This window comes from Amphiura filiformis, unplaced genomic scaffold, assembly GCF_039555335.1.
Source record: "Amphiura filiformis unplaced genomic scaffold, Afil_fr2py scaffold_105, whole genome shotgun sequence".
NCBI lineage: Eukaryota > Metazoa > Echinodermata > Ophiuroidea > Amphilepidida > Amphiuridae > Amphiura > Amphiura filiformis.
The window spans coordinates 72,532-96,359 of record NW_027305569.1 but is presented as its reverse complement, the minus strand read 5'-3'; the positions used below and the strand labels follow the sequence as shown (position 1 = coordinate 96,359).

Sequence of the window (23,828 nt, the reverse complement as noted above, 5' to 3'; positions counted from 1 at the left end):
GCATGTCACTTATTTCCTTCGTATTGTTGATATTAAATCCTAATTTCAACATTATTATAAGAAAAAGTCATTCCCTTATCAAATTAGAAGACTTTCTTGGAAAAACAATTCACTGCTGCCTGACGGGATCATAGTAGTTGACCCCATTTCCGTTCATTGTGACCGCGAAAGAGGGCGCTTTTACTCTCTTCAACAAGTACGATTCGCTAAACTTACGACACCTTTGTGTGGTGACCTCAATCATATGGGCTGAATAAGAGTTGGTGTGAATTATTCATAACCGATCGATAACTTGCCTCAATTTGTTGACAGAAAGCCAACCAAATTTGCCATAGGTTTGCGTGGCAAAAATAAAAACCGTGAATTTAGTGCCACCCCCCTGTTAATATCTATCATTACAGAAAAGCATACGACCGGCGTTGGCTCATAGTTGCAGATATAACCATTTGGTGATCGTGACATGCATTTTTTCTCATTTTTAGGCTACTTCGCGCACAATAAACATTCATTTTCTCCACAATAATTGGACTTTTACACGTTACTGTTTGCCTTATACTCATGTTTCATATCTTATCTATGGGCTCAGTATGGAAATGAAGGGGAAAACGACTCGTGTATTCCATTTTTTTGTTTTTGAAAACCGTACTTGCCACCTGATTTTCAACATTACGTTACGTAACAGTAGAGGTCGCGCCGGTAAAAATTACCGGAAGTGAGCTAAGTTGCTGTCGTACTGCATACAGAATACTAAAGTCCAGCGCGCTAATCCATTGGACCACATGACGTAGCCAAATTTTAAACATAGTCTATAGAAGAGAAGATGTAAGGAAGAGGAGGGTGATCCAGCTATCCTCAGACAAAATATGTGTGAGACCGCTCATTCAAAGTAAATGATGCATTACCATCTATAGCCGCTAAACAGTAGAATACCACAATGGGGTTTGAACTCGGGACGGATGTGATACACAAGTTGCAGCTAACTAGTTTTAGGGATAGGTCAGTGCTTGAATGTCATCATGCCATGCGTACCATACATGCAGGCCCTGTCATGCAGTAATTTTTCAGATAAAATATGACTGAAGTTCCATGGCAAATTATAATTTTCGTCGCTTCTTGTCACTTTCAGCCTCTACTATTTATGATAGAGGATGTTTTCAATTATCAGAATATCTTTATTAGGTTTACAGGAAATGACAGGAAAATACATAAAAAAGTTAAATAGAAATGATCAACAATCATCAATTCTTTAACCATATTCTCAAAATTCTTCTCTATAAATTTATATGTTTACAAAAAAGGGCGGATTGTGGGGGAAATTTTACAATACTCGATTTCTTTCTTGTATTATCCACATATGGTATACCATCCAACAGTAGGTCCTTAATACACGCTTTTCATAACTTTTCGACAAAATCTCTATAGAAACATTGGAAATATTTCCTATTCTGAAGTGCAAATTGGTCAACCGTGAGCGGTCTCACACATCACATCAAAGGTTACTATAAGTGAATGTGCAACTACTTCAGAATAAAGGACTATGAAAAGATGCGACAGGATTACCTACGGGATTATCTCAATTGTATAATTCTGTTAACCCTTATCTTCTCTGGTCTGTTCAATTAGCTTAAATTCTTGTATTATTAAGATATTTGAAAAAATAAAAAATTGTGTTCAAAGTCATCAAAGAAAAGTGTTAGCACAGACTTAGACCCAACGTGATTTATACTTTCCAAATTCCAAAGTTCAATTTGACACCCCATTTCTTTTCAATTTTGGTCTTTTCCCGCGACATTTTTATAAAAAGCTGTAGAACGTCGGGTACCATAAACTGTTTTGAATCAATCCATTTAGTACAATGGGGACGATTGTCATAACAATTAGATGCACTGAGATAGTATTTATTCGACCATCTGCATCAGGACGTATAATTGTCCAGCAAAATAGCTATAGGCCTATTGTGTTGAAACCCCACTGATGAACATTACGTTATTACAAGATACATATTTGGTGCATACGCACCAATAAGAACCTCGCGCCAATGGGTCCGTGTTCAACGTACCAGAGGAAAAGTTTGACATATCGCACGACACAAAGTACAAAAAAGTGACTATATCTCATTAACCAATGATCCTACAGATATGCCACCCCTGACTTTTTTGTTCCTTATGACCAGATGGAAAGTTTGACATATCGCACGACTCTGTGGGATATTTGGTTAAAAAGAAAGAGGATTCCGGGAGAGGATTAAGTGCACAAAGTAGAAAAAAGTGACTATATCTCATTAACCAATGATCGTAAAGACATGCGACCGCTGACTTTTTTGTTCCTTATGACCAGAGGAAAAGTTTGACATATCGCACGACTCTGTGGGATAATTGGTTAAAAAGATACAAAGTTAAGTGGACAAAGTACAATAAGTGACTATATCTCATTAACCAATGATACGCGACCTTTGATTTTTTTGTTCCTTATGACCAGAGGAAAAGTTTGACATATAGCACAACTCTCTAGGATATTTGGTTAAAAAGATAGAGGGTTAAGTGCACAAAAAATTTTTTTAAAGTAACTCTATCTCAATAACCAATGATCCTACAGATATGCCACCGCTGACTTTTTTGTTCCTTATGGCCAGAGGAAAAGTTTGACATATCGCACGACTCTGTGGGATATTTGGTTAAAAAGATAGAGGGTTAAGTGCACAAAATTAAAAAAGTGACTATATCTCATTAACCAATGATCCTACAGATATACGACCACTGACTTTTTTGTTCCTTATGACCAGAGGAAAAGTTTGACATATGGCACGACTCTCTAGGATATTTGGTTAAAAAGATAGAGGGTTAAGTGCACAAAGTACAAAAAAGTGACTATATCTCATTAACCAATGATCCTACAGATATGCGACCGCTGACTTTTTTGTTCCTTAAGACCAGAGGAAAAGTTTGACATATCGCACGACTCTCTATGATGATTGGTTAAAAAGAAAGAGGGTAAAGTGCACGAAAGTACAAAAAGTGCCTATATCTCTTTAACCAATGATCCTACAGAAATGCAACAACTGTCCGTTTGTTCCTGATAATCAGAGGAAAAGTTTGACATATCACATGCGGCTTTCTAGGATCATTGGTTAATGTTTAAATATGCATGTCCCTAATGGTACACCGTAGTAACCTCAAACACCCCTATACCATTAATCGAAGAGTCCGAAATGTTTATAACCAATCAGCAGTAAGAAAAATGTCGATACCAATTTGCCCATGACTATCACTGACGTGTCACTGGCCTCAATGGTCAGAGTACGCATGTGCAATTCAGCCTCTACACAGCAAACAAAAGTCATAGAACGTCTAAAATATACAAAAACTCTGAAAATACTAAAATTTCACGTTTATTATATTACACATTATCATCGTTTGAATATTTGTTTTGACGTACGTGTCATAAATATTTAAATTAAGGTAAATGTAATTTACTATATTCAGGCTTTTCCCATGTCCCCACGTTCGATTCAGAAGTAAACACTAATACCTCGCGCCTCCCGGCGCGAGGAATAAAAATGTGAAGATGAACTATTCAATTATCCCTGGATGAACTAAGGTTTTCAGAATAGGCGCAGCTTATATAAATACATTCCTTGCGTATTTATTTATTTATTTATTTATTTATTTATTAATATTAATTAATTTATTTATTTATTTATTTATTTATTTATTTATTTATTTAGTTAGTTAGTTAGTTAGTTAGTTAGTTAGTTAGTTAGTTAGATGGTTAGTTACTTAGTTAGTTAGTTAGTTAGTTAATTAGTTAGTTAGTTATTATTTATTGCGTGGATGGGTCTGAGAAGGTGTGGGCCTAGGCCTATTAGAAAACTACATATTTTATTTTCAATTTGTTATTTCGTTTTGTTTGTTGAATACACACTATGACATGTATGAGAAGGACATTTGGAAACAAAAGAACTTTGGTACAAAAAAAAATATTATTTAAAACAATGACTTAGGTTACAGAAAACAATTCTTGTAAAGTCACTATCTGAAAATGTCAAGCGAATGCTGATATTCTTGGGAAAGAATGATGGTATTAAACAAAACTCAATGAAACCAGTTGAAATAAGAAATCCATAATTTTAATGTCATTGTTTAGGAAAACATAATGCTCGGAATAATGTTATTCATAAAACGTAATCGCGCATACCTCACGGAGCTTCACCTAATTTTGTCAACAAAAACCTGTGGACCATCATGCATCATCACCTATAGACCCTATCCAATAACCGGAACGGTATAACAATTGAAATGGCAGGACAGATTGGTGGACAGATTTTTTTTTTTGTCTAAATTCGATAGGGTCTATGCCCTAAGTTGAGAATGGACCGTTAGGAATGGACTAACTAACTAACTCAATTTGTGAAAAGGTGGCGAACCCTTTTGGTGGACCCAAGTAACTGCTTAAAATGAGGCATAATTGAAAAGAAATGGGGTTTTAAATTGAACTTTGGAATTTGAAAAGTGTAAATTAGGTTGAGTCTAAGGCTGTGCTAACACTTTTCTTTGATGACTTTGACCACAATTTTTTATTTTTGCGATTATCTTAAAAATACAAGAATCTATGCTAATTGAACAGACAGTAATCACCTGTGTATATCTGCAAACATACAGGGTGTCCCAGAAAAAAATACCGAGTGAATAGAATTTAACGGTAGTCGAGAAATAAACATCAGAATAAAATAATTAAAAATGTAGCGCATAGCTTGTTTTATTGCGTATTACATACAAAAATTTTATTTGATTCGGTTGACTGGTTGCGAAGAAATTAACGTTTAAATCAATGTAGTTCATTCCAAGTTTGATCAACAGGCGCTTTTTTCATACTCGCTCACCGTTTCTAAAGTTTGTGTATCTCATTAAATTTAGTTCACATTATCTATTTTATAATCTAACGGTGTTATGTTATTCGTGCTTTCACGGAAGATAAATAACAGTTTGTCCGAGAAAACTTTGATTTCTGCAATTGGAAGCTTTCCAACTTTAATTCTTTAGGTGGTGCAAATATGTTATTTTAATTTTCCAAAGAACATTTGAGCAAAGAAAGACAATGATCAAGTGTTTACAGCTTTACGTGTGATTTTTGATACCATGCAACAAGCAACATTAATGTTGAAGTTTTAAAAGATTTTTGCCGTGTTCATAACGATATAATAGATCAACCTGATTTGTACAGCTAAGTATTAAACTTCGTCTCTCTGTCAAATTCATTAATCGCACTAACGCGCGATTCGTCCAAATCAAAATTTCAATATCTACGTCAGGGAGTAAGCTTTATCATTAATTTTTGGTGGAAATGAAAGACCTCCTGAAACATAATCGTAATCATAAGCATACAGTAACTCAATTTGCTCAAAATTCTTGATTCGTCACTCTGCCGAATTCATAACGAATGATCTATAATACTATATCATAGAAATAAATGTTTGGAATAGGAATTATACGTAAAAAACATATTCGATGAGCATGCCCCAGATGGCACAATACCCCTTGCCATTTTGCCTTAAATATAAAATATAAAATATTATATTTTTGTTTATTTCCATGTAACCATCAATTTATGGTAATGACTTCAATTATATGAATTCTAGTTTTAGTGCTCAAAAACAGGGTGGGTCAAAATACAACTTTATCCAAAGGCTAATATTTCAAAGTTGAAAAGTTTGTTTCACACTGTTGTTGCAAATACTTAAAGACCATTATTTTATAAATTAAATCTAATACTGGAACTAAAATTTGCAACTCACTACGTTGCGTCAGGAAACTTCGGACTTCGTCAGGCATCTGATTTTAGTTCCTGTATTAGATTTAATTTACAAAATAATGTTTTGAACTACTGGATGAATAATCTATCTACACCAAGACTTAAAGACCATCTTTCTAAAAGTATTTGGTGAAAAAATGAATGAACTAGAATTAAAATATGGCTCCAGTTTTAAGTCCAAGGGTAAAAATTAAGTTTGTCCCCACGTAAGCCTATTGGCTGCAGCGTCACAGCACATGCATTGAGTGTTCTTTCCCCAAGGACGTGATGCTACGCAGGCACGTTAAAATTTTCACATAGAATTCTGAAATGGGACTATTACGTGGCTTGTTAGAAGTGATGCAAATAAATCTTAGAACAGCTAAAAAGAAATGCAGCTAATGTCATGTACACGTCATACATTTTACATTGTGAGATCAAAAAGGAGAAAGAAATTCATTTTTTATTCAAATTAACTATTCAAACCTATGTATTCATAATTATAACACCTTTCCCTTTCACCTTTGCTTGTGACTCATGTATCGCATATCCAATACCATGACATCCCATGTGGGTTTTTTTTTCAGGAGCTTTTGGTCACAGTTTTAATTGAACAATATTCTGTGGGTAACAGTCTCAGATCACACAAAATGCTGTGAAATAACTAAATACATGGCCTATAGTTTACTTTTGTAATAACTTGGTTTATCATGTTCCATTGTCTTTGTTTTAAACAGGTACATGGGGTGAGGACACAAATGAAAAGAGTGAATTTGTCTTCAGTATACCGTATTTACTCTTCTCTCCTCCACCGCACGTGCACATAACAACGTCATCATTAGTACCAATACCCACTACCCTGACCATACCTGTGATCGGGTATCAGATTAACAGCACCATCAGTAGAGACAATCCTGCCGATTTTAGATTATCAGCTGATGAGGTCGGTATTGATGTGCGTCTTAAAAATGGAGATCAAAAACAAAATAAAACTGTATTTGTCCATACATCCGGTCAAAGTTTACTCTTTGTTGTAGACAACCATTACGATGATGGTGACGCATATTTAATATACCCAACTTCGCGATTAGGCACACATTACTATGTAGCATCATTCACACCTTTCTGCCCATCCTGCCCGTCATTCTTCTGTATCTCATCAGTCTACTCAAACACGTCAATTAACATCACAACACCTAGAGGACAAACATACCAAATCAGTCTAAAACGATACGAAAGCTATCGGTTTGATAGTATAAATGAAGATCTGTCAGGAACTTTTGTGCAGAGTAATAAGCCAATAGCCGTAATCTCAGGTGAGCATACGCAGGTACCTGAAGGTATGTGTTGTCTTGATGGCTTATCAGAACAACTACCACCTGTACGTAGTTGGGGGTACAAATTTACTCTCACTCCATTTCTAAGTTTAAATTGTGGTTACCTGTACAGAGTGTTTACTACGATTTATTCAGCTACATTGTATATGTCTGACGGCAGCATTACACATATTGCAGCTGAGTCCTTTTACGAAGAAGATGTCACGGGGGATACTGTCGTGTCATTTACATCTGACCAGCCCATGATGGTTGTACAGTACATGAAGGGCGGATATGCCAATACTCCTTACCGTGGTGATCCATCTATGCTTATCGTTACACCAAACAGAGCGTTCACTGCTGTTGTAACATTCCTTGTCATTGAATACACCTATCCGCATACATATTACATGAATGTAATAATAGAATGTGACTACCTTGATGGCATTCTTTTGGACGAAACACCTTTCATGAGCTGGGATTTACTCCATACATCTGATACCTTGATATGCTGTTTACGCAGTAATGTATCTGTCGGACATCATAACGTATCTCATACCCATCCCATGGCAAGATTCTCTGTGATTGTTTATGCTGTTGGTGAAGGACGCACTTCGTCCTACGCCTATGCAGCCAATCCGTTTGGTTCAGCAGGTATGGGTAAGCACCTCCTCAGCATATCTCAGAAACTTACAATTTAACATTGCATAAGTAACAGAGTATCTTAACAAAAATTGAAAAAGATTGTATGTCTCTCCAGTAGAGGGTGGGATATGGGACCCTAACGTTTCAACCAGGACCTAACGGAACAACCAATGCGCATTGACCGTGTACTCTTCTTATATTAAAAGGGCATTTCGTGATCCACAGCCTCATCCCCCACTTTTTCAAAAAAAGTTGAGATTTTTATATCACTGGAAACCTCTGGCTACATAATGTTTATGTACAAAATATTTCTTGCAGATTAATTCGTTTAGCAAAGATATCGTGAAATTTGAATTTCGTTCTGGTATACCGGAACGAAATTACAACGCATTGTCTATGGAGTAGTGTAATACACATAATCATGCATAACTCGCAAACACAAAATCGGAATCAACTGAAATTTTGGGAATAAGCTTTTATCGTGGATATGTACTGAAAAATGTCATAAAAAGAGGATGCTAGGATCACGAAATCCTCCTTTAATAGGCATGTCCACTAAAAAATGAAGTACTATTAAATTGATTCAGACCTAACTTATTGGCTGGGAATTGCTGATAGAAACATTTTGGCGTTTGTATAGGCCTAATCTTAATCGAACGATTGATTCCAGAGATATGGCCTTTCGAGTGTCACGGTTTTATATAGAGCTGCTAGAACATGTTAAAAAGTGTAAGTCCAAAAAGGAATACTAACAGAAAGTGCAATTTTAAGGTGCTTTTTCTTAATGTATTTATTAACTAGCGTTATCTGGAACATTATATTTGCTTATAACAACATGAAATAAGATCATTCTGAAAATTTAAACGATTTTGTTGACATACAACAAAACATAATTATAAGACCTCAAAACCCACAGTTTGTTTGGTGGAACCTCAAGTATGATCATAGATGGCTGCCATGGAAAATATCTCCATAGAGGAATGAATAGCGGCAGTCTTAAACATTGTTCAATCTTTTAAGGTCAGCACATTTTATCTTCAAAAATGATTATTTTTCATCATGATATAACTTTGGTAACATTAATCACTACCAATTTTGAGAACTTTGCTCCAACTCAAAGGTTATCTTTACTAAACTCCTCAACAAAAGTTTGGAAAGTTTTTTCAAGCATCTGTATCTCCAATTATTTGTGACATATTCATATTGTGTTGCATATCAATGTATAGCTACAATACTCCCCTTTACAATGACACCCCATTTGAAACAAGAACATTTTTCACGGCTGAGTACACGCCTTGTGAATGTAGTGGAGTCTCAAACAGAATTTGCCAAATTGGCCATTATTCTGTGCTCAAACGCGCTAGCCACTAACCTCAATAGCGGGTGGAAAAACCATAGGCAGTCACAATAGTCACCTCATGCTGCTCACCGACCTGGTTACACGTTACTGTGGGATGGCATTCCATTCTTCAAAAAGGATTCGTCGCAGGTCATTCAATGTGGTTGCATATGGGTTTCACTAGCATGCACAGCACGATCAAGCTGGTCCCAAAAGTGTTCAATCGGTTGAGGTCTGGCCATCGGGTCTGGCCTGATGGCAGACCATTTTGTCTCTCCTCCCATATTCTGTAGGTAGGCGTTGACTACCGTGGCTATGTGGGGCGAGCGGTGTCATCTTGGAGGATTGCATTAGGTCCCAGATTGTGAAGATATGGGATTGCAGCTTGCTGCACAGAATAATGGTCAATTTGGCAAATTCTTTTTGAGACCCCACTACATTCACAAGGCGTGTACTCAGTCGTGAAGAATGTTATTTTTTCAAATGGGGTGTCATTGTAAAGGGGAGTATTGTAGCTATCCATTGATATGCAACACGATATAAATATGTCACAAATAATCTGAGATACAGATGCTTGAAAAAAACTTTCCAAACTTTTGTTGAGGAGTTTACATTGAGCAATATACCGTGTGTGCATGGAAGCCATGATGTAGCATATCTAAAATAGACAATGTGGTCAGAAGTGCATAATTTAAGATGGGTTTTGGCAGGCGTAAACATTCTTTAATTTCTTAACATCCTGTACATTTTGCTTGTCTGAATCAATCCAAATTCGAAGATAATTGCGTTTCAGCACCTGATGCACAGAATGGTGTCACTTCAACTTGTTGTAGTTCTCATCTCATTAAATTTTTCTTTAAAAAAGTTGATCCCTTGATAAAGGAGGTCCTCTCTATTTACTGACCAATCAGGAAAGAGTTTGGTTAATGTTTTCTGATGGAATCAGGCATTTCTTGAAACACCCTGATATTATAGGCCTACATTTGGATCACAACAAGTACTGTACGCCATTTAACAGGCATGTGATTTCCTGCATTGAGATGTTATTCCATAGACAATACGTGTGTGAGTGCACGCATACAGTAAATGGGAAACCGTTCTATTAGTGGCTATTGTGTTGACAGTGGGCATCCCTATTATTAATGTACCTAAAAGCACCGGGAACTCCCTGAAAATTTAGATCAAAAATAATCACTTTCTCAAAATTAAATTACTACAATAGGAATCCTCCAGAGGCAACTGCTTAATGAATGCATGAAGCTGCAACCAAACCAGTGAACCAGATTTCATAAAACTGATTTCAGGCAAAAAAAGTCACATATTACCCCAATACATATTTATGATATGCTTGTCGTTCGCTCGCTGTCGTTCACTAGGTACTGTGCGTGAACTTTAGTAGCAAACTAACTAAAGGGTAGCCTAAATTATTAACAAGTAAATGTTCAGTGTCTGTCATGTAATTTATTTATTTGGGTATTTACTTGGTTTCGGATATGTATTACCTAATCCGGTTCACTTGTGCAAAAGTACAAACAACCGAAACAAATTGTTGAAACAAGTAGAAAGAAACAATATCAGTTTTTTGAGGTGAAACTACGCGTAATGTTCATATTTCAATCAATTGGATGTTGTAACACATCCAAGTAACTCTTTTACCAAGGTTGTTGAACTGTAAATAGCTTCAATAATATTATTATACCTTTTAATTGTGTTAGAAGGTGGCTGAAGCAGCCATTGAGCCGCGAAGCGGCACGCGTTATTTCTTTCTGCAACCATAATGGGCCGCAATGCGATAACACATAGTACATACATGTAATTATAGGCCTATGGGGCTAGATATAACACGAGTTTATTACCATTAATATTTCCTCTTACTTAATAAAATAAAAAGAAATTGATAGAATTAAAATTCTACAACGGTTTACCTGGGGTTCGAACCCACAACCTATGTATCCATAGTCTAATGCCTACACGACTGTGCTATGATTCGTTGTGCCAGAAAGGTGTTTGTTTATGATACTTATTGATTACGGAATAAAGTGCATACACACAATATATATGAGTATTACTAGTATATTAGTACTAATAAATACGAATATAATCCTAACCTAACCCTAAATCCCTAACCCTAACCCTAACCCTAACCCTTACCCTAACCCTTACCCTAACCCTAACCCTAACCCCTAACCCTAACCCTAACCCTAACTATAACCCTAACCTAACCCTAACCCTAACCCTAACCCTAACCCTATACCCTAACCCTAACCCTATACCCTAACCCTAACCCTAACCCTAACCCTAACCCTAACCCTAACCCTAACCATAAGACCCTAACCCTAAGACCCTAACCCTGACAATAATGAACCTTGCCTCGGACTATGCGGTTAGTGATATATTGCGGCCCATTATGGTTGCAGAAAGAAATTAAGCAAGCGGCACAGGTGATGCGCCAGAAGATTATTCTGTCTGACAATGCATAAAGTGATCGGATGTAGTACGCCCAGATGAGATCGATTGATGTTTTTTGTATTTGTTTTGTTTTATTTTTGTAGAGTCTCTTCCAACCCAACCTGAAACGAAACCAACCAAAGATATAACTGCAGTTACTGCACCGATAGTTCCTACTAATAATGCCATTGGTAAGCATAATATGGATAATACACAACTAATTCCGTCGATTCATGTCGGGAAACGTGCATTATGGGGTATATGGAAAGGTTTATTATAAATATTTCCATTTAACCAAGTGAATTTGTACTCACTACAATATTTCGTCCTTCACATCGGTGGACTTCATCAGGTATGACTGATATGGTCATTTGATCCACTTTCCCGGGAAACTCGTTTCGGGAGAAGTGGGAGCAAGACTATGCATAGAGAGGAGGGTACATATTTCATAAGTCATGTCTACGATCCTCTTTTAAAGATGGAAAAGAGACTAAGAAGTATCGGAAACCAGTTTCCCGGGAAAGTGGATCAGATAACCATATCAGTCATACCTGATGAAGTCCTATAGTGCCAAGGTGCCTCTATAAGTTCTTGGCTTGTGTCACTCCTCATGGGCTATTGTTCACTCTAGCATTTTATATATAAATAAAGACAGTTCGCAAAATTGAACACAGTGTTTTTTTTAAACTATTAGCTATTTTGATAAAGGTATAAAACATAATGACTGAATCATGTTCAGGAATTCAAATACAATTTAGAACTTTTGTCAAACACCATTGTCATGGCAACGGCATCAATGTTGGATTTTTTAGCAATACCCGAGAATTCGCACAGCTCGGTAACAGAATGGTATTTTATAATGGCATACTTTTCAAATATATAGGTGATAAATTGTATTGAGAAAAGTACTAGCTATTTCACTTCAAAGCTTTTTTTTCATTGTTTGTTCAAGTTGTGAGCCGTATGGGCTCAAAATCATTTCTGGCAGGACCTTCATCCACATTGCAGTTCACCAGATGGAGTAGCCGGAAGCATATCTGAAAACAGCGAAACCATCCTTCAAGAGCAGAGTGCAAAACATTCTTGCTGTGATGGACTATTGTTCTCTCTATCTTTTTATTTTAAAAATAGTCCAAGATGTTGATGGACGTTCCCTTCCACGTCAGTCTTCCATGGCTGTTGCAAAATTTGTTTTCCTGCTCCTCCGTGTTTATGACTCAAGTACTTCAGCTTACTCTATTGTTATGCCATTCCTGATAGTTAAACATCTTAAACGCGTACTTATCTTGTATAGGATCTAGGAATTTATTGTGGACAACCGTGAAAAGTATTTACGCGTATCTTGCCACCACACTTACACTAGGTAGTGGAATAGAGTATGAAGAAGGGTTGGGATTTTGTTTCTTTGATTGAAAACTTGACTACTTTAATTTAAGGCCACGTGTAGGTATATGCAGAATGCTCTGAAAAATATTTACAGAAAAATAATTACTTTAAAATCTTCTTTGTTTTGATTCCATAGCTTGTGCTGGAAGCAAATCATCTTTGGCAGTAGATAAAAATACTTGTATCAATCTAGAAGACATAGAGAATGTACGTATAAAACACCACCCATATACCCAACGAAACCGTACATGCACACCCCACACCATCACTCAATACCTACACATATTCCCCGTGCTCACGCACACCTACGCCCACACGCAACCCACACGTCAGAATATAGCTGTTAAAAGAAATATATATTACATGTATATCATTTCAAAAATGTGTTTTTACAATAGAGACAAATATGCTTCATTTAACAGTTTAATGTAACCAGTGAAAATGTCGTGGAGGTGGTCCAAGCACTAGCAGAATCTACAGACAGACCAGATGGCATATTTACCGATAATGACATCATGCTTGTTGGTAATGCATTAGAGGAGATTGTTAATGTAGGGGATGGTTCTCAAGAGGTAATCTTTTTATATAGTGATAAAGCATAAACCTTGTCATATGTCTCTCAAACATTTTGCAAAATAGCCTTGTGGTGTTAGGTTTCGTTTGTTTTTTGTTTTTTGTTTTTTTAAAGTAATATAATGTGCTACACGGGATTTGTCTTTATGTGTTTTAGTCTACTTTTAAGGGTAGACACGGTATTGTTGTTCGAAGCAGCCAAAAAATCGATTTTAATTATCTAAATCAATACATTATTGAAAAATAACACTTTGATGTTTTGCAAAAGATCATTCTACAAATCATATAATTTAGTTTGAAAACTTGTTTGATTTATTGTTGTTAATGAGTTACATATGTTTAACAAAAGTGTTAGTGTTTCAGCCCTCTTCACAAGATAACGCAAGAACCACGGGACCTACAAAAGTATATCTGTGATATTTAAATTGTTCTACACATTCGCTATGAAATGATCAATTAAAGTTTTGCCAAAGCTCAACTATCAAATCGCAACAGTTTAAAATAGTTGCTAACCTTAGCGGTTATTTACAACAACAACAAAAGCCTGTAAAAAAAGTCTATAAGTCTATACATACAGGGTGTCCCAGAAAGATTTATACCGTGTTTGAACAAAATATCAAAAATATATAGTCAACAGTATATCTAATCTTAATAAGTGTAATACAATGCCACACATGTCTCCTACTTATTCTGTGACTTTCATGGAAATAGCTTGATTCCTTTTGACGTGACATTGCTATTACTGAAAATGGACGAAAACTGCATGTGTGTAATTTACAGTGCAAAGGCATCATAACACATGGATCCTTTACCACTATTGTCCAGCCGCACTGTACAGTATATTGGAGAGATCCCCGGAAAAATCCTACATTCTTTTATAGAAAATAGGCTAAATTTGGCACAGATGTAGAGCTTACAATGCTAAATAGTTCTTGATATGGGATTAAGTGAAACATTTCAATATGGCATCAGATATTTAGGTTGAATAACATACTTTTTTATGTGATTTTTACCATACTTTTTACCCAAAAATGTCATTATTACAGAGGATATAACTTCAAGGAAAATTTAATCTTCTTCGTTACGTAGCTGTGGGTTTGCCCATATACTGTGGACATAAATGCATGCAGTGACACTAAGGACGAACCTTCCCTATACTTTTATGAAAAATCCATCTCTGCCGGCATTTCAAATGATGAAACTCACACACCGCAATAATTGTCTTCAAAACTGCCGCCAAAGAAAGAATAGTTTAAGGTCACTCAAGCGTAGCAAATCCTTTATTCCATACAAAGATTGCTTCGTAGCATCATAAATAAACGATAGATATCGACCATTTAGTAGAAGTAAGAACAGGACACAGCAAATATACTGAATAACATTTTCCAAATAACTTTGTGCTGAACGGTTAGTATTTTACAGATGTTCAAAATAGGTTGCTTTGTTAAAACTTGGAATTCACCATTTTTACGTAATCCTCTCTAACTTCAACTAAAAACGTTTAATTTTTAAAATCTAAAAAAAATCGGAAAAAGCAAAATATATGTAGAACGTAAAATGCAAAACAATATGACCAATAGATATGCCGTTCATACCTAAAAAATTCCATCTTTCCCGGTATAAATCATTCTGGGACACCCTGTACCAATGTGTACGGATTTGAGAAACAAACCTGGTGGATCTGTGTAGTGGTGGTGCTGGTGTGGGTGTTTGTATGGGGGTGTGTGGGGGAGTAGTATGTGGAGCTGATACGATGTATTTTAATGCACCCACTAAAAAGTGGGTGCATCTTAATAAAGAATATCCAGAATCCTTGTTGTCATTTTAAGTGTCCGTTGGTATACACATTGTTTTAAATCGCATATTCTGAAATTTAATTATCAATTTAATAGTCTACGGTTAGCTATATATAAAACGAAATATATTTGTTGATGTAGGATTACAACCTATGAAAACAGCAGTGGTAAGCCTATCAAATACGTGTGTAGGGGTGCGTGTGTGGGTAGGGGTGGGTAGGTATGTGTGTTTTGTATGAAGGTTGTGTGGTACTGGGAGTGTTGGGGTGTAAGCTTGTTTTAAATATGTATTAGTGCACTACACCAAAATTCACCCCAACACATTATTTGGTGTGCGTTGGTGGAGGTGGGGTGTGTTTGTCGTTTGTCATGATACATCACTTTAAGTGTTTGTTGGTCTAAATTTCCCGAGACTTCGAGGGTTCAGAACCAAAAAGCCGTAACTCACTATGTCCAGCTCTCACGAAAAGTTGGCTCCTTACTTGGTCTCCAAAATCAATATTAATATCTACTACAATGTCTTTTGTATTTTATTGAATTTTGTCATGATTAAGGGGGTACTACACCCCTCCCCAAATTTGTGCCTATTTTTGCATTTTCTAAAAAATTATAGCGCATTGGTGACAAGTAAGATATGTATATTATAGGGGCAAGGACTACAACTACTGCACTGGAAATTTTATTTCAACACAGACAATAGTTGTGGAGTTAGAGTCAAAAATGAGGGAAACCCAATATTTGATCAATAAATCAATAACTACTTGCCTTGAGTTGCTGAATTTTCAGTGCAGTAGTTGTAGTCATTGCCCCTATAATATACATATCACCAATGCGCTATAATATTTGAGAAAAATCCAAAAATAGGCACAAAATTGGCCAGGGGTGTAGTACCCCCTTAATGGACTCTATCTTTTATAGTACCCTAGCGACTCATTTTGTGGGCGTATATGATTGTGAGTTGAGGCTCTCTGGCTTTCAACCCTCGGCATGTTAAATTGTCCTTCTCTTACAACAATATGCAGGTATTTGCTATTTCACAAAGAACTTTCAAACCGCTACTTAGATGCTATCGATTAACACCATTTTAAACTCGATCATGTGATGTATTGTTTTTAGGTGACGCAGTCGGTTGTGGAAACAGTCAGCAATATTCTAAGAGCAGTTGATTCAAAAGTCCCACCAAAGAGGCAGACAACAAGTAACTCCACCAGTCGCATAATCTTAGCTGTTGAAAGACAAGTAGCTCAAAGCTTACAACATACTGATCAAGTCAAAGTAGTAGAACCCAATATTGCCGTCCAAGGAGTCAGATTTAATTCGAGTACATACAGCCTTACAGGTATTGGGTTTGGTATTTTAACCGCTACTACGACTGATTTTACCAATAGTTCGATACGCACGTACTATGAGCAGTCATCTATTACCAGAGATGGGCCTACTAGTTATATCTTCTTGTCAAAGGACATTTTGAAAAAATTGTCAAGTAAGTTGCTGGAATGGATTGATGTGTTACATGGGTCTGTATCATCAAACGCACAGTTAGATTTGATTCATTTATTCAGGCAACATTTGAAGCCGTATTAGCTAAATGCAAATATAATACAAATTGTATCACTCGGACGTAACATTGATACCGTGATAACTCGCAAACGCAAAATCGGAATCAACTGAAATTTTAAGAATAAGCTTTTCTCATAGATATCTATTGAAAATGTCATAAAAGAGGATCCTAAGATCACGAAATACTCCTTTATAATATAAAGTATTACATTTAAATCATAATGTCAGTATGTCGCAGCGTTCAATTCTCATCATCAGCTTTACAAAGAATACGAAAATTACAATTTTTATAAATAGTATAACGCTGTCGTTATAAACCATGATCGAGCAAACCTGTCGTCCTGCTCTCATCAGTACCGTTGTTGTGGTTGCTTTTACTCACAGGGAAAGATAGCAATTTAGGTTTTGTTTTCGTGGCATATCGAAATGACTTCCTGTTTCCATCCAAGAAGACATCTGAGCTAGATCTTGGTGTGGAGGATGCTATACTGACAGCCAACGTGGAAAGTGATGCGGAGACAATCGACTTAAATGACCTGGCAGACCCGGTTGTCATTGAAAATGAAAAAGAACCGGAGAGGCCAGTAGCTTTATCGAGGGTATGTGCTTTTGGTACTACTAGAGAGATTTTGATGTTTCATACGTCCTGCGCGGACCATGCGTTTATATGCCGTTCAATACCTGCATGCTACTCTCGGTTCCAAGCTGGATTGTGCTCCCTCGTCACGAAGGAGCGCAATGCGGCTGGGACTGGGGCCAAGCTGTCACTTTCAACGTTCTCCGTGCGATTGCTCCAAGCGCTTGTATCCAGATGCAAATCGCAATCTCTTTTTTTGGCCAGTCTCACACGCATTTCAGTGGACAATCTCTACGTATGAACCACACGTAAGAATGTAGTCAAATTTTCAAACTCGCAATGTTGCTATATTGTAATGATTTTTTACAAACAAAATTGTTCATTTTCCTTCTCATGTTCAATATCCTTGACTGTCTTTAATATATTGTAAAACGGGCATATTTTGTACATTTTCTACGCTGTTCGCATGTTCATTTCTTGCGTGTAAATTTTAAATACTCGACCTCGATTTGAATAGATAGACGGGTGTAAGATCACAGCGGGATTTTCGTTTGAGCACGTTCATCTTGCTTTCATCAGCATACCATAAAATGACACAATCTGGGAATCGTTTGTCTGGGAAAAAAAACCTACGAGGAACAAAATGGTGCTTGACATTAAGAAACATACAACAAAGTTGTGTTCTCTCCCCACCACTGAATCAGATTGGTGTTTGTATTATCAATGTTTATTACCTTCTTGCTTTTGAATAGGATTCGTGTCATTTCCCTGAGCCATCATGCGTGTATTGGGACTTTGACTTGAATGGAGGTGCAGGAGATTGGTCGTCGACAGGATGTACCTATTTGGGAGCTAACAAAGATGGAAGGAGAGTGTGCAATTGTAATCATTTGACCAACTTTGCCGTGCTTGTGGTAAGTATATCTAAACACAACTCACTGGAAATTAAAAAGCACCTATGTTTTTGGTTACCAATCAGATGACTCATGACGCCCGGTAGTACTTTGTAAAGTAGCGCTTGAGTGTTGTAAACATTGATTTCCATATAGGACTTCATAATTGAACTATTTGGTAACGACTCTATCCCTCGCCCGCGTCTAAATATCCTGCGGGTTTAGAATACATCTTTAAAGAAGAATATTGAAATATGAGGAAGATAATGACATTTACATCTATATGTGTGTTTCACAAATATGATACATTGTTTCAGTTTAATATAAAGTAGAAACCGTTGTTGTAAATTCCACAGTACCACGGGAAGAATACGATACGAAGTACAGCCTTGGACATCGTCAGCAGAGTTGGGTGTGGCTTGTCAGTAGCGGCACTTACTATAACCGTCATCATATTCGCATTGTTCAGGTATGGTGAGGACTTTGTTTGTATCTATAATCCTTATAATATTGGTATTGATATTTTCGCTCTTGGTATGTCATTTCCCTTCTTTTTCTGCGTAACTGTTTTCAATTCAATATTTTACAATATCTCAAAATAATAAGGTCATGTGACTTCACGTGTAGCATTGACCTTTACTACCTTTCCGAAAGAATGAGTATATTTAAAAAATAAAGTATATAAAATGCTCATATACATCCAATGAAGGATGATAGAGAGTCTTAGTGATTTTCGTAACTGTTCCATGGACGATGGGATTTTTGCCATTGGGGCAATCTTGCATGGGGCGGGCGGGGGGCGATGCACCCGTCCTCATATCCCCCTAATCGACAACAAAGTGCACTTTTCACAGTCAAAATATCAAAGAAGGTCTGAAGTAAAAAATACAAATTAACAAAGGGACCACCTTTCATGCTAAATTGTTCAAAATAGCCTACAAAAGTTTATTTTTAGATGGATATAGTCCACTTTTTTAATCAAAGTGAGGTTTTGTATTAAAGACAAATGTCCAGATTTGGCAAATTTGTCACCCATCCGTTGTCACCCGTCCTGTCTGCGGGTCTCCTTGTTAGGGGAGGGGTGGGGTCATTCAATTTTGGATAAGGAGGTTCAGAGTTGCCCATTTCTGCAGTATAGTGTGCAATTTTTGCTACTTTTGTAATGTTCTATTAATATCAAAAACGTAAAGAAAAACAGATAAAAAGTTTTTGCATTTGTTAAACACAGGCTAGCAATGCATTGGACCAAGATGGGAAATTTCAAACTGAATCATCCAACTGACCACACCCTGCAATAGGTCACCACCTACACTTCAAAAAGAATGTGCACTTTCTTGCTATTAAATTTTGGTCTTGATCGAAATGAATTTCGGCCATAAAGTGACTCTGATAATTTTATCATAAATGCGCGCGAAACACGCTAAATTCTTTCATTCAAATGGAATCAATTTTTGGCCATGCAAATTAATTAGAACTGTGCCTTATTCGGGTTCCTAAATTAATATTTCATGGAGAAAATGCAAACATTATATGATATTTTAAGTCAAGGAAGTGAATAGAAGAACTTCATTTGGAGTAGGACTAATAATTATACAAAAACAGATTTGACACCGCACATTGAAATAGCTCGGTAAAGTTGTGGCTATTTCGACAATTTTCGGTCGCGTGCACGCAATACAAGAAACGTGTCGCACACAGCCTTCCCGATCCCATCTTTCGACTTTTCTTTCTGGGTTGGCCCTTCTATTGTTGTTTTATTTTTACATGTCCAATATACAATTTACATCCGACCCTCGGCCCATTATGCGCCTCAAAAGTATTAAACAAGTCGGAACAAAATGGCCATGCGTGGGTGTGGATTCAACTTACCATTATGGCGATTTCTGCCATGAATATATCGGGGCGATGACACTGTATGTCGGAGAGACCCACTGTAAATTCCCATTCCAATTCGCAGTAAGAAAGGTTTTTTTTTGTTTCATTTCATTGGATTTTAAAAAATAAATAAAAAACGCATTTCGCATTTGACTTTTTAGACCTGCTACAGGAAACAAACATGTTTTTTTTGGCCTAATCAGACAGATTTTCTCAGAACTGAATCTTATTGCACCATGTACTTATTAATTGCGCAAAGAGTGCCAAAAGCATTGAAGTTGAAGCTGCTATAAAAAGCACTTCTGCTGCCGTTCTCTAGTAGGTTAATTTTTCAAAACAATTTCATGATATTTCCCCTTCTGTCTATTTCCTTTTTGTTTGTTTCTTTGTTTGTTTGTTTATTGGTCTGTTTGTTTGTATGTTTACTCGTTTTGGTGTTTGTTCGTTCGTTTTAAATGACACTCACAGGAGATTAAGAACAAGAGCTCGGAACTTACTTATTCAGCTTTGCGTCTCTCTTATCGCTCTCTACTTGATATTTGTTGTGGCTATTGACCACACCTGTCCCAGACATGCCTGTACTGCTGTAGCTGTATTGTTACATTATTTCCTCTTGACTACCATGGCGTGGATGGCAGTGGAAGCAAGATATTTGTATATCAAGCTTGTCAGATGGCATGATCCAGAATCAGAGGGGTTTATAATCAAGTCAGCTGCGGCAGCCTGGGGTATGTATATCAATATCATGAGAAATATTAGACCTAAAAATAAATACATAATTTGAGCTTAGAATTTCACCAGAGACTAGCATATAAACCGTGTTAAGTCCACAAACTCATGTATCTGATTTCCCTGTATATTCCAATGCTATAGTTATTCAGTTGGATGAAATATTACAAAGCAAACACATAGTAACAATACTGTGTGGGCTTTGTTCCGGAAATAAGAACAATAGTCTGCATATTGTTATGCAGCATTGTTATGGTAAATGATAGTACAACTCATTGTTGCTAATGTCAAACTTGTCAAAGTGATTGCGATTGTATGATGAGAGCATGGTATAGACGAATCCAAATCCACGCATTCCTACACCTGACTAGCAGCCTTTAGTTGGGTAGCCGTTGGCTACAATGCACCCAAAATGTGAAATGATTCGGCCTTGGCGGAAATTTTAAACTGCATTCCATCACCCGTTTTTCACCTTCCGCGAAAAAACAGGTAGACAAAAGAATGATTAAAGTTTACAACACAATAGGCCCTTCGGCAAAACACACAGCTTCGATGGTCTATTCGCTGTTGAAGTAACATAATAATCGGATTAACTACACGCGGTATCTATGCATTGAACCATATCATTCTGATCGCTCGCACCTGTACGATAAGTATCTTTGAAAAAAGCGGTATTGTATTCAATCTATGATTGCAGGCATACATAGGTGATGGGTGCAACCTGCTTGTAGTGCTTGTACCAGAATATCTTGGTTATCAGGCTTCAGGAAACTACCGAAAATACAGAAAAAAAAACTAAATAAAAATGATCAATAATCATCACTTCTCTATTTACAATTTTTTTTTTTTTTTTTTTTTGGGGGTCTTTAATACTTTCCAACAAATTATCTATAGAAACATTGGAAATTGATCAACCATGGCGGTCTCATACACCATATCAAACGCTACAAATGGATGTACTTGCGAACATAAGGACTATGTATGAATAGATGCGACGGGATTACCTGCGGAATTATCTCTATTGTATATATTATTATATTAACCCTCCTCGTCCTTGCATCTTCTCTGGGTGTTAGGCGGCTTTTATTTGCACAATGGGGCGCTCAAAACACCAGATTGGTGCTAGCGGCTACCCAAAAATGGCCGACCAAATCCTGACCATGACTTGGCTCGTTGGATTCGTCTATAGTGTCCGCTTCATTTACCTACGTCATCAGCCAAAGGGGGGAGAACACGTACGCTTCAAACGGGGAAAGAACACGTACGAGGCTGAACTTTACCCACACAATTTCTCATTTTTCACGAGAAATACGCATAAAAAAATTGCAACAGTGTCAACTTGTAATGTAATAATTATTCTCTTCGAATAGAGATAAACTTGTTTTCGCAATAGACCTGCCCTTTAATAAACTTGATACTATTATTGATTTACATGTACAGCCCTCTTCCCTAGTAAAAGTGGCACAATTGTGATTTTGCCCCTTCGTTATTAACTAAACATATCTCGAGTTTAAACCAAGTAAATTGAACAGAAGAAACGACAATTGAATAATAAGACTGCGCCCTTGACGTTGATGTAAGCAACATGTCACAACAGTATTTTCTAGTTGCCAAAGAGGGCGTTTTTTCACCCATTGGTATCAAATAACAGTATAAGAAATGTAATATAGAAAATTCGGGGTTTTTACCTGAACTATACGATAGATTAACTTGATTTTTACAGCGAAGTTTACAATTCGTCCTCTTATCAAAATTCATTAATCCCACTTAGACTCGATTTGTTCCAATCATGATTTCAATTAATATCTACGCCGGGGAGTAAGATTTATCATTATTAGTTTTTGGTGGAAATGAAAGAAATGAAAGAACACTATTACAACCACAAGCAGACAATAACCCAATTTGCTCAAAATGCTCGATTCGTCACTCTGCCGAATTCATAACGATATCTTTGTAAATAAGTTTTAATTTATTATCAGCTATTGCGTTTAACTATGTAACTTCGTTTGATTATTTTTCATCAGGAATTCCTGCAGTAATCACGGCTATTTCACTAGCTGGTTTCAAGTTTTATCAGAATGAATACTAGTAAGTAGTGTAAACTTAAATCGTCAAATCCTTACTAGAAGTCTCGTATACTTGTATAGTGGGTGTTAAATATTCGTTAATAACTACAGATAGAATTTGAGCATAGGGAGAACATAATTTCAGCGCAGCATAATATCCATTAATGCATATTCACCAAATTGAAGTTAAAACATGTTATTACGCTACTAGTACAGGGCGCTCTATGGAGATATTTGGGTTAATAGCATTTTGTCTTGCTACATTAGTGGAACCAATGATTTTTGGCATCCTTACACCTCAAGTGATAAAACTAGAATTGGTTCCATTTTTTCTGTACCCCCTATGATTCCCACGAGGGGTCGAAGGTCATAATGGGGAAAAATTCAAATTATTCCTATCAATGTTAAAAAAGTCAATTGTCATATTGCGCTAAGGTGCTTAGTCCAGGAGATATAGAGTAAATTAGGTCAAATGCAAATATCTCATGCACAGAGGCCGAATTTTCAAAATGCACCGATTCAATCGCGTTTTGTCTCAAATTATTCCTCGCGATAAACGAAATAGGAAAACAATTTGTTTGAGAAATTTATAAAAAAACTAATGACACACTAGTAACAAAAGTTACGTATATTATAAGGGCAATGAATCCGATTACTACACTGGAATTTCAGTGACCCAAGACAAGCGGATCGTTATTTATGATAAGAAATAAGGTACCGCTAGGATGTACCTCATTTCCTATCATATAATATACGGAACCGCTTGTCTTGAGGCACTGACATTTCAGTGCAGTAATTGGATTCCTTGCCCCAATAATATACATAACTTTTGTTACCA

At 36.6% G+C, this 23,828-nt stretch overlaps 2 protein-coding genes across 2 annotated transcripts; both read left to right on the top strand.

The window, feature by feature from the left end:
* Positions 1-7,044: 7,044 nt before the first annotated feature.
* Positions 7,045-12,836, top strand: LOC140144964 (uncharacterized). Its single transcript, XM_072166758.1, has 3 exons — positions 7,045-7,763; positions 11,640-11,726; positions 12,667-12,836. Exons 1-3 carry the CDS (start codon positions 7,130-7,132, stop codon positions 12,834-12,836), a joined length of 891 nt encoding a protein of 296 aa, XP_072022859.1. The 5' UTR covers positions 7,045-7,129.
* Positions 12,837-15,442: 2,606 nt separating this feature from the next.
* Positions 15,443-23,013, top strand: LOC140144963 (adhesion G-protein coupled receptor G7-like). The gene is made up of 7 exons (XM_072166757.1): positions 15,443-15,457; positions 16,407-16,773; positions 17,235-17,449; positions 18,180-18,341; positions 18,677-18,789; positions 20,664-20,923; positions 22,949-23,013. Exons 1-7 carry the CDS (start codon positions 15,443-15,445, stop codon positions 23,011-23,013), a joined length of 1,197 nt encoding a protein of 398 aa, XP_072022858.1.
* The last annotated feature ends 815 nt before the right edge of the window (positions 23,014-23,828 follow it).

Coding starts and splice junctions, on each gene's coding strand:
- LOC140144964 (XM_072166758.1), top strand. CDS start 7,130: ATGTGTTGTCTTGATGGCTTATCAGAACAACTACCACCTGTACGTAGT. Junction 7,764..11,639: donor GTTTGGTTCAGCAGGTATGG/GTAAGCACCTCC, acceptor TTATTTTTGTAG/AGTCTCTTCCAACCCAACCT. Junction 11,727..12,666: donor TCCTACTAATAATGCCATTG/GTAAGCATAATA, acceptor TTTTAAAAATAG/TCCAAGATGTTGATGGACGT.
- LOC140144963 (XM_072166757.1), top strand. Junction 17,450..18,179: donor GGCCAGTAGCTTTATCGAGG/GTATGTGCTTTT, acceptor GCTTTTGAATAG/GATTCGTGTCATTTCCCTGA. Junction 18,790..20,663: donor ATCATATTCGCATTGTTCAG/GTATGGTGAGGA, acceptor TGACACTCACAG/GAGATTAAGAACAAGAGCTC.